The following is a 17,131-nucleotide window of genomic DNA, read 5'->3' on the forward strand; positions in this document are numbered from 1 at the left end:
GGCTGAAATTCTTTGCAAAATAATTTTTGAATAATATTTTTCTTATTATACAATGATAATAAGCAGTAAATCAATTTTGCTAAAAAATATTAATATTTGAAAAACATTTGTCTATCAAAAAGCTATTTTGTTGTCATGTGACAAGGGTTTGGTATCCATGGAGGTTTTTAGTTGCTCAAAGCATAAGGTGTGACAGATGAGCCGATTCTCGAAACAAGTTGACCATATGAGCCGGTTCTTTTAATGAATAGTTCAAAAAGACGAGATCTAGTTTGAATGAGTCTGAAACACTGCCCTGTATATTTACAGCGTTAGCAGCGAGAGTTTCTTTCATATGTACGCAAAATGGACACTATAATTGAAATCAAATCGAATCGTAAAGCGAATCAAGAAAATCAGGAAACAACCGGATCGCAAGAGTCGATTGTTCATAAATCGGAATACATTGGTCAAGTTGTTTATTTGTTTAGGACAACTCAAGAGAAACACGCTTCTTCACATTATTTCGCATCAGACTTTCTTGCATCACATTTAATACAGACTGCAAGTTCACAGCTCAGGTAAGATGTGATTTATTGCTCTAAAGCGGTGCAGAAAACACTCGTACAGGGAAGCTTCTAACTTAAAGCTGCAGTCCGTAACTTTTTTTGGTTAAAAATTGTCTAAACTCAATTTTTGAGCAAGTACATAACCAGCCAGTGTTCAAAACTATCTCCTTACCTTAGCTCGATTCACAACGGTAAGCTTGTAATAATGTTTTATAATAAGAGCGGTACTGGTAGATTTCCGCGGGAAATACGAGTATGCAGCCGTTCGTCTTTGCGTCATTACGTCACGTCTGTAAACAGAAAGGAAGGAGTCCCAGCTAGTAGCTATATCATGTGAGGTTGCTGCTTGTAGCGGATCATTTATAGCCTTTTCTCACAGCAGCGGAAATAATTAAACTTTTTGATTTTCTTTTTTTTTTTTCATTTTGATGGCGTATTGTAATCCAGGAAGGTCCAAATGACAATCATCAGTGACAACTGGAGATTCACCCGTGGTCACAAGCAAAAGACCTCGGACTGCGGAGTGGCTACAAATCTACAGGTAACGCTAATACACACTAAATACACATAGTCACGCTATGCTGATGTTGTTAACATTAACAATTTGAGAACAAAGTATAACAGTAATAATAATTTGCACGGTTTGGCATGATCTGAGCTAAGCGACCGTTAGATTTAATCACCACTGGCAGCGCGATTTATTGTAGGCCTAATGCTTTTTTACTCAGTTGGTCAGAACAAAAGTGGCCAATTTGTTTCTTACTTGTTCAGATGACACTCTCCGGTGAAAATTCTTATTTTGGTCATAATTCCAAGATGTAGAATCTGTGATTCCGAAGTACAGTATCCACACCGATGTGGTGACTGACACCAAACGTTAGATTCATCCGCACAGAGGAGTCGTGCCAATGCACAACCCACGTAACAATAATAATTCCGCATATAACGGCAATTGCAGGTTTCAAACAGAGATGGCGACAAAGAGGCAAATCTTACAGACTGCAGCTTTAATGTGAAAAAATGACGTAAAATGACAATAAAAACAACAATATCCAAAGATGAAAGTGAGTTTGACATTTAAAACAGAAAATGCTAAAACAAAATGATATCACAGAGATTTAAGTCAAATTGTGTAACGCTAAAAGAAATTGTTATTCAAAACACACACACACACACATCACTTTATATTAGGTACAGTGTTGCCAATTTAGCTATTTTGTCACTAGATTTGGTGACTCCCTTGCCCCTTTTGAGACTTTTCTCAAAAGCCTAGTCACAATCTAGCAACTTCTTGGACAAACCTTATCTAGAATCTTATCTCACTCACTGATCTATATTTATATTTATATAAATCAGTGAAATCGCCGTTATGACGTCATCTAATGACATTTAGCGATCGGATTTAGCTTCTTTCAATTGAAAGCAGTTGGCAGCACTGATTAGGTACACCTGGCTAGTACCGGGTTGAATTCAGAATCAGAGCTGCCTTAATTCTTTGTGGCATAGATTCAACAAGGTGCTGGATTTTTGTCCATGTTGACTTGATAGCATCAGTTGCTGCAGATTTGTGGCTGCACATCCATGATGCAAATCTCCTGTTCCACCACATCCCAAAGCTGCTCTATGAATTGAGATCTGGTAACTGTGGAGGCCAGTGTGAGTACAGTGAACTCACTGTCATGTTCAAGAAACCAGTTTGAGATGATTTGAGCTTTGTGACATGCGCATAATCCTGCTGGAATTAGCCATCAGAAGATGGGCGCACTGTGGTCATAAACGGATGGACATGGTCAGCAACTATACTCAGGTAGGCTGTGGTGTTTAAACGATGCTTAGTTGGTACTAGGGGGCCCAAAGTGTGCCAAGAAAATATCCCCCACACCATTACACCACCAGCAGCCTGAAGCATTGATACAAGGCAGGATGGATGTCACAGCAGAAATTGAGACTCGTCAGACTCATTGTATTGTCGAATTTTGAAGAGCCCGTGTGAATTGTAACCTCAGGATCCAGTTCTTTGCTGATTGGAGTGGCACCTGTGTGTCTTCTGCTGCTGTAGCCCATCTGCTTTAAGGTTCGAAGTGTTGTGCGTTCAGAGCTGGACCTCTGTTGTATCAAGCGGAGTTACTGTTGAGTTACTGTTGCCTTTTTATCAGCTCAAACCAGTCTGGTCATTCTCTGGACTTCTGGCATCAAGGCATTTTCACCCACTGCCACTCACTGGATATTTTGTCTTTTTCGGACCATTCTCTGTAAACCCTAGAGATGGTTGTGCTTGATCAGTAGATCAGCAGTTTCTGAAATACTCAGACCAGCCTGTCTGGCACCAACAACCATGCCACATTTAAAGTCACTTAAATCACCTTTCTTCACCTTTCAGATGCTCAGTTTGAACTTCAGCAGATGGTCTTGACTATGTCCAAATGCCTAAATGCCTTGAGTTGCTGCCATGTGATTGGCTGATTAGATATTTGCTTTAATATATATATATATAATGTATGTGTGTGTCTGTCTGCGTATAACTACTATATATTATTATTGAGTTCAGTCACTCACATGTATTAAGGTGCGAGGAAAGCATTTTATACTTTTGCCTTAATTGTTACACTGCTGGACAGTGGGCACTGTAGACCCAGCATGTAGGGAAAAAAATGAATACAAATATTACATTTCCAAGGGCTAGGCTTATGTGTTTTTAAAATAAATAGGAGGAAAAGAAGAGATTTCTCCTTTTACATCTCAGACATACTTACAGTTGAGCTCAAAAGTTTACATACCCCTTGCAGAATCTAGAAAAATGTGAATCATTTTAACAAAATAAGAAGGATCATGAAAATTGCATGTTATTTTTTATTTAGCACTGTCCTGAATAAACTATTTCACATAACAGTTGTTTACATAAAGTCCACAAGACAAAAAAATTGCTGAATTTATAAAAATGACCCCATTCAAAAGTTTACATACCCTTGATTATTAATACTGTGTGGTTACCTGGATGATCCACGACTGTATTTGTTTTGTGATGATTGTTTATGAGTCCCTTGTTTGTTCTGAACAGTTAAACTGAGCTCTGTTCTTCAGAAAAATCATCCAGGTCCTGCAGATTCTTCAGTTTTCCAGCATCTTTTGCATATTTGAACCCTTTACAGCAGTGACTGTATGATTTTGAGATCCATCTTTTCACACTGAGGACAATTGAGGGACTCAAACACAACTATTAAAAAAGGTTCAAACATTCACTGATGCTCCAGAAGGAAACAGGGATGTAAACTTTTTGAATTGGATGAACAGAATAAATTGTACTTTTTTTGTCTTCTGGGAAACATGTAAGTATCTTTTGTAGCTTCCAAAGGGCAGAAATAAATAAAAAAAATATGTTCTTTAAACAAAATAAAAAAAAACTTGCACATCAACTTCTTGTTCAAAAGTTTTCACCCCTGACTCTTAATGCATCGTGTTTCCTTCTGGAGCATCAGTGAATGTTTGCAGCTTTTTTAATAGTTGTGTTTGAGTCCCTCAGTTGTCCTCAGTGTGAAAAGATGGATCTCAAAATCTTACAGTCACTGCTGGAAAGGGTTCAAATATGCAGAAGATGCTGGAAAACTGAAGAATCTGCAGGACCTGAAGGATTTTTCTGAAGAACAGAGCTCAGTTTAACTGCTCAGAATAAACAAGGGACTCATGAACAACCATCACAAAACAAAAAAACAGTCGTAGATCATCCAGGTAACCACACACAGTATTAGGAATCAAGGGTATGTAAACTTTTGAATGGGGTCATTTTTATAAATTCTGCTATTTTTTGTCTTGTGGACTTTATGTAAACAACTGTTATGTGAAATAGTTTATTAAGGACAGTACTAAATAAAAAATAACATGCAATTCTCATGATCCTTCTTATTTTGTTAAAATGATTAACATTTTTGCAGATTCTGCAAGGGGTATGTAAACTTTTGAGCTCAACTGTATTTGCCACTTATCCATTTGCTTTGTACAAAGTGTATCATGCAGATTGTTTTAGCCAATCATACCTTTTTTTGTGCCTTTTGCCAGGTTTCAAGTTATAGTAGGCACTGCCACACAGAAAGTAGTGCATGACAGACAGCAAGGGGCCACAGACGTTTCTGACACTGGAATCCCCCTCGCGCCATACAAAATTTCGCTGGCGCCCCCTACCGGCCATACGCTCAACAGCAGGAGGGGCTTCAGTCCAGCAAAGAAACTTCTCAGGACTCAGAGGAAACATCAGAAAGTCACTCGCGCTCCTCCAGAATGAACTTTTGGGACTTACGTCGCTGCCAGTATATAAAGGAATACGATTTTTTTTCTTTAGCTAAATAATATTTCCTTACAACATTTACCGCTTGATACTTTTTTTTTTTCATTACCACGGACAACGGATTTGTTTAGTAAGCAGCTGCCTTTTTTCATAGTTTCAACGGACAGCAGCGGTCACTTTGCTGGGGAAGAACTTAAGTGTGAACCGCTTTCCTTCACAAATGTCTTTATAATGGAGGAATATGCTTACTGTGTTTCAGCCTTTTCCATTTAATGTTTGTTTTAACCGTTGAATATTCGCAGATAGATGTTTGCCGGCGCCAGCTGAGTCTATTCCATGTAGATTTTGTACAAAACATAAAGTCAAGTTCTCTGGCACTTTAATGAATACATCAGGTGGTAACTAACCGTGTCGAAGTTGGAAAGGATGGCTGGCGTGGTACGCACCCTGAGCCGGTGTCTGCTGCCCGCTGAGGCCGCTCACGATGACAGGAGCAACGGGAAAGAACGAGCCCGCGAGCGCGATGTGAACCAGGAGCGCGAGGCGAAGCGGCGCAGTCGCGAGATAGATGCCATGATCGCGCGCGAGAGGCGCTCGGTACGGCGTCTGGTGAAGATCCTGCTGCTAGGCGCCGGAGAAAGCGGCAAATCCACATTCCTCAAACAAATGAGGATCATCCACGGAAAAGAGTTTGACCAGAAAGCGCTGCTCGACTTCAGGGACACGATCTTTGAGAATGTCATCAAGGTAACGTTTTCATACATGACAGTTTGCTTGAGTTTTTGTTGTTTCTGACGTCATAATTGTATGTTTTGTCAGTAATTTTGTGGATTTGCTGCCATTTAAATTTGTCAGTTCAGTATTTATGACAAATATGGTAATCAATAATATTGTTCATTCATACAAACAACTTGAATTAACTTTAAATGCGGACTTGACTAGATAGAGAAAAGACTAATCAGTTCAAGTTAGTGATTTTGATTTAAATGTTAGATATACATTACTTTTTAGTTAATATTTGATCACCATAATTCATAATTTCATCATATATATATATATATATATATATATATATATATATATATATATATAAAATTGAATTAGTTAAAAAGATGGATGGATGAACTAATCAGCATCCATCCAAATAAACTTTAATTTAAATTAACCTTACAGTGGATATGACTAGATCAATAGATAGAATACTTAATTATACAAGTTAGTAATTTCACTTAATGCAACTACAGCATTAATAATATTAAAGTAACACTGTTTTATAGCATCAAAATTCAAAAAGTCTTAAAATGATGTTGCGTCAGATTATTTACTTATTCTAAGGTCACCAAGGACAAGTTTCATTGCCAAACCTCTGTGTTTCCTGCTGAGACAGGCACTTTTGTCACAATAAGATAAACATGCTCCTCAAAAATGAGAAACATAAATAAATGCATTTTTGCATTCAACATAATAAATACTTCCTCAGCATCTGTGCTTCAGTCATCAGAAAGTGCTCACATGAACTCCCATCACATGTGCATGATTCGTCTTACACCGTCAAACATTCACTCACATGAGTTATCAGACCAATTCTTTCTTCATATAGGCCTATATGAAATCAGACTAAATCTAGAGGTCCAGATCAGTTTAAATAGACTAAGGTTTTTGGACACCCAAGCCATGTGAAAATGATCACTTTTTGTATCATGTATCTGACTAATTCATTTTGCTGTTAGTCATGGGATGGGGTTTTTTTTTTAGAAAAATCTATGGGGATTATTCTTGGGTCATTTCCCTATTAGCACGTCTGTTTAAGATGCCTGTGTTTAATAACAGTGGCTTGACTCACAGCTCAGAGTTGACGGGAAAAGAGTGAAAATGCGTCCCAGAATGTGTGTGTGAGATGAGATGGGCCTGGGGCTTGTTGGAGTTGGAGAGGAACATCAGGAAAAATGTTTGGCCTTTCTGGTAGAAACAACTTTTTTACAAACCAGTAATCACAAATCAGCAACTTAACATTTGCAGACTGGCAAATGTTCTCTCGTAATTACCACAAGACTAAGCTTAGCTGTCCTTACAATTAAGCAGTACATTGAGTCACTTTGTTTTGTCTAGGTTCATCCCTCGCTCTGTAATGAACGGAGAGACTGTGTATGACTTATCATTGTGATCAGCTCATGTGCTTTCTGAGCTCACGTGTCTTTGGATGTCTCAATATGTCCTGATAGAGAAGACTTCTGTTATTCTCCCTTATCTGTGTACTTTCTGCTTTTGTGTCTTCCTCTCTTACTTGGTTTCACATTAGGTTTGGGAAGTTTACTGATGCATCTGATTTGATCATAGTGAAGCCTTTGAGATCAGCTGCTGATAGCACAAGACATGCTCTAATTACAGCCTACTTCCATGTCACAATAGAGATAAAGAAGATCTAACACTCTTTTCATGTTGTTCAATACGTCTATGTGCTTAATGAGCAGAATTATTCTCTGGCGTTTATTTTATAATAGTGCACATCCTTTGTTAAAAAATCAGAGTATTGTGCATTGTCTTGTCATTGTCGTTTTTTTTGTTGCTTTGATTTTATGTTAGATGAGCTGAAATTATATGATCAATGTCATGATGATCATTTTTATCTTATCTAATAATTTATTAAAAATACATAAAAAATGTACAACAGGCAGAAACATGCAGAAATGCAAAACAGGAAATGATATCATAGTGAGGACCCCTGCAGACCTTCATGACTGCGTTTCAAGGTCAGTAAGTCAAAATATCTGACAGTTTTACCTTTTTGACAAGGCCGGGTTAGTTCAGGTTGTAAAATGTCATGTGGTGCAACTTCCCATAACGTAATGATAGATTATGAATTAATAATTAACTTGAAAAAGGTTTCCTTGCCCAAACCTGCTTGTTTCCTGCTGCCACATGCATTTTTGTCACAAGTAAAACAAACATGGTCCACACAATCGAGAAACACAAATAAATGGAATTTTTTGAAAGTAATCTAGATTTAAACACAAGTATTCAAGGCATTAAGAAAACATTATGGCAAAAACATGACATTTATCATCAGTCATTACATTTTAGTTTTTAAAATTGCTATTAAAGGGGACCAATAATGCCCCTTTCACAAGATGTAATATAAGTCTCTGGTGTCTCCAGAATGTGTCTGTGAAGTTTCAGCTCAAAATACCCCACAGATCATTTATTGTAGCTTGTCAAATTTGCCCCTATTTGGGTGTGAGCAAAAACACGCAATTTTTGTGTGTGTCCCTTTAAATGCAAATGAGCTGCTGCTCCCGGCCCGCTTTCTAAAAGAGGGCGGAGCTTTAACAGCCCGCACTTCGGTTGATCAACAACAACAAAGCTGGAGAATCTCACGCAGCTAAAATGAGGATTGTTAGTAACGGTGTTCGGCCTTACATTGTTCAAACCGGAGTCGGACACTGATGGAGAGACTCAGGAAGAAGTTACAACTTTTAGAAAGCAACTGGACGTTTCTGAAGGGTTAGTGGATTAATTTATGTAGTTGCTTTGGAGTTGATTCAACTCATCGACTAGCATGTGCCGTCATGTTAATCTTTTGTCCAAAGCCAGCATTGAATTGACCCTCGTTTATGAAGCAGTCCGGCGTAAAATGACGGCATGGTAACAACACTCTACTACAACAACTCTTCCTCTTCTCTTAAGCAGCCCAACATGGCCGCATCCCCCTTGTTTTGCGTGTTCCCGGGGGCAGGGTTTATTTAAATTTTAGGGTTAGTGATGTCACTAACCCAGGAAGAAGCTTGTTGTAGTCCCTACCAGTCGTTTGTTGCAGTCCTTAAAAAGCGATTTCTGTAAAAGAAAATATCTCCCTTTGCTTTGAACTTTGAGCGTCGTAACTTTGCAGATGATGTTTATGCTCTAACAGCAACATTACACACTAACTAAAGTTCAAAAAATTGAAATCATAATCAACCACCCCTTTAAGTTTTTCAAACCAACTACAATATAACGTGCCTTTTCAGCTCTACTGAACACAAAAGTCTGTATTCTGGCAAACCATGGTGGTCATTTATTAAGCGGTAAACTGAAATGATAAAAATTCCTCTCCTTGGTCTTGTTATCTTACCCACAGTTTGGTCAAAAGCAGTGCTGCCAGATCAGAGGTCTGGCTCAGTGGAAGAGTTTTGCTTTGTATGGAAAAGGTTATGTTTCTCAGGACGTCTGTGCAGAGGTCCACATGTTCCATCTCCATGATTCTTGTCCACCAAACACTCATGCATCCTTCCCAAAGCCAGTGAAATGTTCTTATGTAAGCTTTTGTCCATAGTTTTCAGGACAAGGTTTGACTCCAGGAGACCATGTCGTACAGGGACATGATTGAGGCACAGCTAAAAGATTCACTTTGTTCGAATGGGACTGATTGCGATCAGATCCTCTTCTAACCCCACAGAGGACCTGGGGGAGCAAAGCTGCAGAACTGAGCTTTCTTTGTGTAGATGATGTCATCTTAGTTTATTTTCAATAAGACCCCTTCACCACAAACTTAGTAACTAGTACTTCTGATCTCTTTCATTAGCTTCAGAGGCAAACGTTGAGGTCTGTGTTTTGGAGCATCTATCTATATACTTTATATAAGAACTTGGAAGTGAGTTTTATGACTAGCTGTACTAAACAACCTAAGTGTATGTGTTGGCACTGATTACATGGTCCACTCACTGTCCTGCCAGTCAAGTGAAAAGAGCAAATGGGCATGAAGAATGTGCCTAAAGTTTTGTGTTTCTGAATAGTTTGCCATGGCTTCTTGTCACCAGTCACCACACTTGGTTTCATTAACTGAAGATGTCAAAAAGCTTTATGAAACACTTTGTGTAGATTTGAAAAACTTAGATTATCAGGGTTTAGGAAGAAAAAATAAACAAAGGCCTATTTACACTAAAGACTCGTTCATACTAAGTACAGCAATGATAATTATATTAGTGTTCCCCCCAACGGACAGTAACAATATTATTAACTTGCCACAGTTATGACACTTTAAATGCTCAGATGGAGTCAGATAGCTTCTAAAGTCAGGTGACAGTTTTTATCATTCATCAGCTGAAAAAAAAAAAAAAATCAATCCATTAGTGATTCCAACAATATCATTACTCTGTGTCATTAACGTTATTGTTGTAGTGTGGACTTTTTTTCTAATAAAATTAGAATAATTAGTAAAACTTTATAGTTAGTTGTTTTTTTTGTTGTGAACACGTCTTAAGTCCAAATTTTAGGCATGACATTTTAAATGTCAACATGTGGATGTCAGAATTTTAAAATAAAAATGCATCTTTATGAACTGTTGCTTGTTTCTTTTTAAAACGTCCAGTAGGCTTTTGTTATCACAGGGGTTATTTCAGGTGGCCTAAGAAAGTGCTTCATGTGGTACAGTAACATGTAAATTAAAGGGTTAGTTCACCCAAAAATGAAAATTATGTCATTAATTACTCACCCTCATGTCGTTCCACACCTGTAAGAATTTCGTTCATCTTTGGAACACAAATTAAGATCTTTTTAATGTAATCTGAGAGCTTTCTGTCCCTCCATTGATAGCCTATGCAGCTACAACTTTCAAGGCCCAGAAAGGTAGTAAAGACATTGTTAAAGTAATCCAGTGGTTTAACACCATTTTTATGAAGTGCTTTGTTTGAGGAAAAAACAAAAAAAAACTAAATATAATTTACCACTCTATTTACAAAATATTAATCTCCAACACTCATTCTTACCCGTAACTAACTGCTTTTATTCAAAATATTCAAAATATTTTTAGTTAGGTTACAAGTTTACAGCAACGAAAACCCTAACCCTTTTATATGCCCTTGTGGTGGTGGAATTTTAGCTGTTTTCACAAAATGTGGATTTTGATGATGTAAAAAAAAAAAAAAAAAAATATATATATATATATATATATATATACACTACCAGTCAAAAGTTTAGAAACATTACTATTTTTAATGTTTTTGAACGAAGTCTCTTATGCTCATTAAGGCTGCATTTATTTCATAATAAATACAGAAAAAACAATAATATTGTGAAATAATATTACAATTTAAAATTATGGTTTTCTATTTTAATATACTTTAAAATATAATTTATTTCTGCGATGCAAAGCTGAATTTTCAGCATCATTACTCCAGTCTTCAGTGTCACATGAGCCTTTAGAAATCATTCTAATATGATGATTTGATACTCAGTTATTATCAATGTTGGAAACAGTTGTGTTGCTTAATATTTTTTTGGAACCTGTGATACTTTTTTCAGGATTCGTTGATGAATAAAAGGTTAAAAAGAACAGCATTTATTCAAAATTTAAATCTTTTCTAACAATATAAATCTTTACTATCACTTTTTATCAATTTAACACATCCGTGCTGAATAAAAGTATTAATTTCTTTCAAAACAAAAAAGAAAAAAAATTACTGACCCCAAACTTTTGAACGGTAGTGTATATTGTTACAAAAGATTTCTATATTAAATAAATGCTAATATTTTTTAACTTTTTATTCATCAAAGAATCCTGAAAAAATATCACAGGTTATAAAATATTATTAAGCAGCACAACTGTTTCCAACATTGATAATAAATCAGCATATTAGAATGATTTCTGAAGGATCACATGACACTGAAGACTGGAGTAATGATGCTGAAAATTCAGCTTTGATCACAGGAATAAATTATATTTTAAAGTATATTAAAATAGAAAACCAATATTTTAAGTTGTAATAATATTTCATAATATATTTCATATATTGTTTTTTCTGTATTTATTATGAAATAAATGCAGCCTTAATGAGCATAAGAGACTTCGTTCAAAAACATGAAAAATAGTAATGTTTCCAAACTTTTGACTGGTAGTGTATATTTTGATTACACTAGCATATAGATGACAAATTTTGACTAAAAGCCTAAAACTTTTGATTTTCTGGAGTTTCTAATGTTGAGTCAGAAGTATGGAACAAGTTTTTTTTTTTTTTTTTGATTCAGAGGTTTTATGAACAATTCATACCGTCATCCTAGCTTTCTTTTTTAAAGAAGTATAAACATTTTACGTCATTAGAATTGGTGTGAATAATTTAGTAAAATTGTTTGTGAATTTCAGCTCTAAAACAGTTGCACTTTACTGAGGCAAAGCGTGTTTGCAGGACAAATGACCAGTAAAAGTAAAGCACGTGATAATACGTTATTTCACAGTCCAAAAGATGTGTGAATTGGATGCTGAGCTGGAATGGAGACCTTGTTTGTCAGCGATGAAGTCAAGGTCAGATTGGAATAGCTCCACAATGGTGGTCTCTATGGGCTCTCGGTATCACACAGTCCACAGAGCCAGAGGAAATGCCTCTCCTCACTGCAGACAGCGAATGCCGCAAACAATGGCGATTCAGTCGTGCCATCATCTCCCCTCTGACCGTTTGTCATCACCCTGTTGTTCAGCCCATCCCTCTGAAGGCTTTCGGATGATGACAGTGTTGGTTATGTTTGTTTCACTGATACCAATTTGGAGCAACCCCAGTCCAGACTTTTCCTCAGGGGTGGAAACACCATGAACACACAATTGCAGAGGTTAACCGTCGTGTGAGCGAATCTCAGCCTACGTGCCGATCAAATTATTGGTCATTTTAAAGATAATGTTATCTTCATTTCAGCCACTTTACACTGGCAAAAGTCCAGGAGATAGTCCTCTCAACTACTTCCAGATCCTTCCATTATTCCCTTCTGGTATTACAACACCATTTGCTCTCAGTCTGTAGAGGTGATCTGGAAAGGATGTAAAGTATTTTTTTTTTTTACAATCAATGAGTATTTTTAAAGACAACCTTGTAAGTTAAAATCGGATTTGAAATAAATTCTATATCATCGTCCTTGGGCATATTGTACATGATTTGTCAGTCAAGGGGTATATTTGATTTGTTAACATTAATATTGTTATTAATTATAGCTTAACATTAATAAGATCTGATTTGTTAACATTAGTTGATGCATTAACTAACATTGACTAACAATGAGCAATATATATATATATATATATATATATATATATATTTACAGCATGTAACCTTTGTTAATAATAAAAATGCTCGTTCATATTAGTTCACAGTGCATTAAGTGATGTTAACAGATACTTTTGGGTTACACTTTATTTTAAGGTGTCAGTATTACAGTGTAATTATACATTTAAGTACTGAGTAATTATAATTAACTGTATGCACTTACTATAAGTTTAGGGTTAGGGTGAGGGTTTGGTTTAGGGTTAATTGCATGTAATTATGCATAATTTCTAGTTAATACTACAGTAACAACATGTAACGTGTAACAATGACAGTGTAAAATAGTATTACCAATTTTTGATCTTAAAAATGTATTTTTGAAAGTAACTAAGATTAATAAATGCTGTAGAAGTACTGTTCGTTGTTAGTTCATGCTACTAATGTAGTTAAAAAGGTGTTATTAATATTATTATTATTATTTTTTTTTTTTTTTTTTTTTTGATGGTTTGATGATCTGATACAAAACCAGATGGATAAAATCAAATCCCATCCCATACTCTTTCCCACTGAATGTCATCTGATTTAGAAATATGCATTACAAAAGATAAATGTGTTGTGAGTATAGTCTTTAATGTCCAGATAAATGATTTGAGACACCACAGTCTTTCCTTTCCTGCCTTGTTGTTGTTAACCCACTTTGAGTAGGTTGTGTAATTTATGTCTGGGAATTTATTACTTCCTAGATCAGTTAGCTATCTGTTCATTGCTATTAACTCTTTAGTGGCCCTTCAGAAAGCTATATTTGATGGGAGAGTGAATTAAAGTCTGACCTGAGACTGACATGACGCGTCGGGACATGATAAGATCTCACCTCTGTTTGGCCCCTCGAACCCCTCACTCATCACTCTGACCCTCCAAGAGTCAATTTCCCTATTGTTAAGCTCTCTTGTGCAATGGGACACTACTGGCAGTGAAGCATTTCCTCTGTTTACTACATCCTTGAGAAAATAGTTGCGGTATTCAGTAACTGCCTAGAATGTGTTTTTGCTCCGTCATCCTAAGGAGAGCGTGTACGTACGAGCAAATACAAATAAGTTGTGCCACACCGAAAGGTTTAAATTCACGCGTCCTGTTTGCAAGATGTTTGCGTGGGAGGATACAGGAAGTAGCTGAAGGGTGACACAGGGAGCAAGCATATATCAAGCCCATCTTCCTGTGTGATAAATCTGAGAGTTCCTCTGTGGCCAGAGTCTTGGGAGGCTCCTTCACAGGCAGCTTGTTTATGGCTAAGGAGTTGTTGCTGATTTAGCTGTGGTTGCTCAGCGGTGGGGAACCCATGAGCGGCTGACTGGATTGCTCCCCACATCTGCTTACACTGCGAAATCACAGCACTGCCATTACCACCACTGGAGTAATTACTGCGCTTGACACGCAGGGCCCGTCTAATGCGTGTCAGATGAGGGCCGATGGTTGGGATTCGCTGTCAGCGGTGTCTCTCGACAGAAACCAGTATCCCTGAATTTAATTTTTGCTCTTTGTTGACCGAACATTCAGGAAATCCCCTCCTTTTCCAACAAACAACAAAGAGAATATCATGAATTGTCTGTTTTAGACTTTAAAATCTCATGGAAAAGTCTGTGGCTTTTTGCTGAACACTTAAAAAACAAGATGCCATTCAAAACAAACACAAAAGGCTTGTTTTCAGGAGGCATTCAAGAAACACTAGGAGACATGCTCACGGCGAGGTGAGGTTTTGGTGGTTTTCAGAGCTATTTTTGGGACTTTGCCACAACTCAGGAAGAGATTGGAAGCCCTGCAACTGACCTCTCTGCTGTGATAAAGCCGCCTCACCCTGCTCTCTCTCTCCTCTTGCCCTAACTGTGTCAACGGATCCAGCCAAGGAGGACAGGAGGATACGTCTACGCTTCCCAGATAGTATTGGCCAGAAGTGGGTGAAAGGTCAGAGATGGGCGGGGGGGCTGCCTCTTGGAGACAAATAAAGACAGAAGTGTGACTGAGTGGCCCCTAGGAAAGTACCCTGACAACCCTGAACCAAAGCACACTATTGAGAGCATTAAGCATAACCAGCAGGGAGGCCTTAAGCACGAACAACTGTTTACATTTGTGAACTGTTTGATGGCTTGGGAAATCTTGGGATTTGGGAGGTGGGTGAAATCTGATGGATTTGATGGAGACGGCCAGACTAACAGGACTGTACCACATTCATTTCCTGTCGCTGCCCCGCTGTTTTATTGGTTTTGCATTGTATGCGTCTCGTATACAGATTCCTCTTACATGCGGACAGACTAAGAGTCTCTGTTGCCTTTACGCCCAGCCCAATGACCTGTCGTGCTGGAATGGCATTAAACGGACTTGTCCAGGTCACTGGGTCAAATCCCATGAAGCACCTGTGCCTGAGGGACCCTTTATCTTCTTTGGAGGCAAAATCTGTCTGGGTGCACTAATTACTGTAGCATACGTTTGCCTAGGGCACTTTTAAGTGCTAGTGTCGATGAATCATACGTGCCCCTGTAGAGCACAGCGAGAGGACTAGGACCTCCTTCTGGGACTCTGAACATCAGGATGTTATTCCAGTGCAACAAAAGGAGGGTGAAATGTGCTGCAAAGCAGGATTTTGCCTCGGTTGACAGTATTGCATTTATTATCGTGAGAAGTCAATTTCCTTATGTTACATTTACAAAGCGTCTCATGATATTTCTGCTCTTCCACAGAGCCCAACCTTCCTGGTTACTGCCAGAGGCTCAGTTCAGGGGTTTGTGTATTCAGTGTTATGCTTGGAACAAGTGAGGAGGCTCATTGCGGAAGTTTAGTTTCAGTGCATTTGCTGTCCTTAACAGGGCTTTCTGGAGATGTTTTCATTTTTGGCTTCAGAGTGGAGTGTTTCAGGCATAGGCACAAATCTTGTCTTTGGAAATACATGTCATGACTGAGCGGCAGCAATCTGAGCTTCTCCCAAGTGCAGTAAAGCACCTTTCAGATTCGTCACTGCATGTCTCAACTGACAGTGTATGTAAAGAGACCATGTTTGTGACTTTATTTTATATCTTTTAGATTTTTCTTTTTTTGTATTTAATTTTTACCCTGAGGTACAATTATAATGCTAGACAAAACTTGCACCAACAGTAGTAGTTTTACAAAATGTTCTTCCCTCTCTCTCTGACACTTTCGTTTACAATCAAAGACTGTCCACACCAACATAAATGTTCGGCACACAAATTCAGTACGATTGTTGCTTGCGATTTGTCTGGTCAGACCAACATAGGTAAATTGCCTCTAATATGACTAGCTAAACTCATATTGGTGTAGTTCATGCTGCTGATCATCAAGGCAGGCCATGTCGCTGAATACTGAATTGGCAATGGTATAGGCTCACAAGTGTATTTTTCCAAACCCTTTTTCAATTAATTGTCCCTTTTTACTTAAACATGAGTTGGTAACTGGTTTGAAACTGAATGTGGGAGATTTACAGAGGCAGGGTTTTAGCATGTTTAAAGCGTTCTGTAGGCAGGGCTTGACATTGATTTCAGCAGTGGCGTGTAACACAGTCACTCATACTAGCCATTTTGGCGGGTTAAATTTTATATAGGCCTATAATATATACATTTTTTTCAATTGTAGTGTTTTAAAAAGGCATCTGAAATAATAAACTAAGTGCAGTGTTGTCCAAAATATTGATTTTTCGATACATATCAATACTGAAATATTAATTCCAAATACTCATTTTCAACAGAATAGATACACAATACCAGCTGTGCTTTCTCACTCTCTCATCTCTCCAACAGCGAGTTGACACACAAACCTGACTCCTCTCACTTAGTCATTTCATTTGCTCCAAATGAATATTGTTGGTTACAGGACTTGAATTTTGGCATGGGATTGCTTGTATTGCACATCATTTTACTCATTATTTTGTGCTCACACCCAAAGTGCGTGCACATAAACCCGCCTCTTAGCGCTAAATTGAGTTCTTTTTCGTTGCTTATTGCTCTTAAACAGTCAAATGCACAAAAAATAATGTCAAAATGTCGGTCTTGGTGAGTTTTCACGTCAGGTAGGTTTTAAGTGAACGTAAACAGTTGAGAAAGAAAATGCATTTGTAACAGTATATAATAGATCTGTGCGTCAGGTCTTAAAGTGACAACAGCCTAATATACCTGCTGCCAAATTATGAGATAATATTAAAAATATCTATAATGGTAGTTTTTCTCCTTGGTATGGATATCAAAATTGTGACCAGTGAAATGCTGAGTGACTAGTAACTTTGGAAAACCACTAACCACAGT

The 17,131-nt window shown here is 37.6% G+C and overlaps 1 protein-coding gene across 1 annotated transcript in view; it reads left to right on the plus strand.

Moving 5' to 3' along the window:
• Positions 1 to 4,745: 4,745 nt before the first annotated feature.
• Positions 4,746 to 17,131, plus strand: part of gna12a (guanine nucleotide binding protein (G protein) alpha 12a) — a 36,345-nt gene continuing 23,959 nt past the window's right edge. Inside the window, exon 1 of the mRNA XM_051887898.1 lies at positions 4,746 to 5,574. Coding sequence (XP_051743858.1) covers positions 5,254 to 5,574 — 321 coding nt within the window. The 5' untranslated portion in view covers positions 4,746 to 5,253. The remainder of the gene's footprint in view (positions 5,575 to 17,131) is intronic.

The sequence above is a fragment of the Ctenopharyngodon idella genome, chromosome 3 (assembly GCF_019924925.1).
Source record: "Ctenopharyngodon idella isolate HZGC_01 chromosome 3, HZGC01, whole genome shotgun sequence".
Taxonomy (NCBI): Eukaryota; Metazoa; Chordata; class Actinopteri; order Cypriniformes; family Xenocyprididae; genus Ctenopharyngodon; species Ctenopharyngodon idella.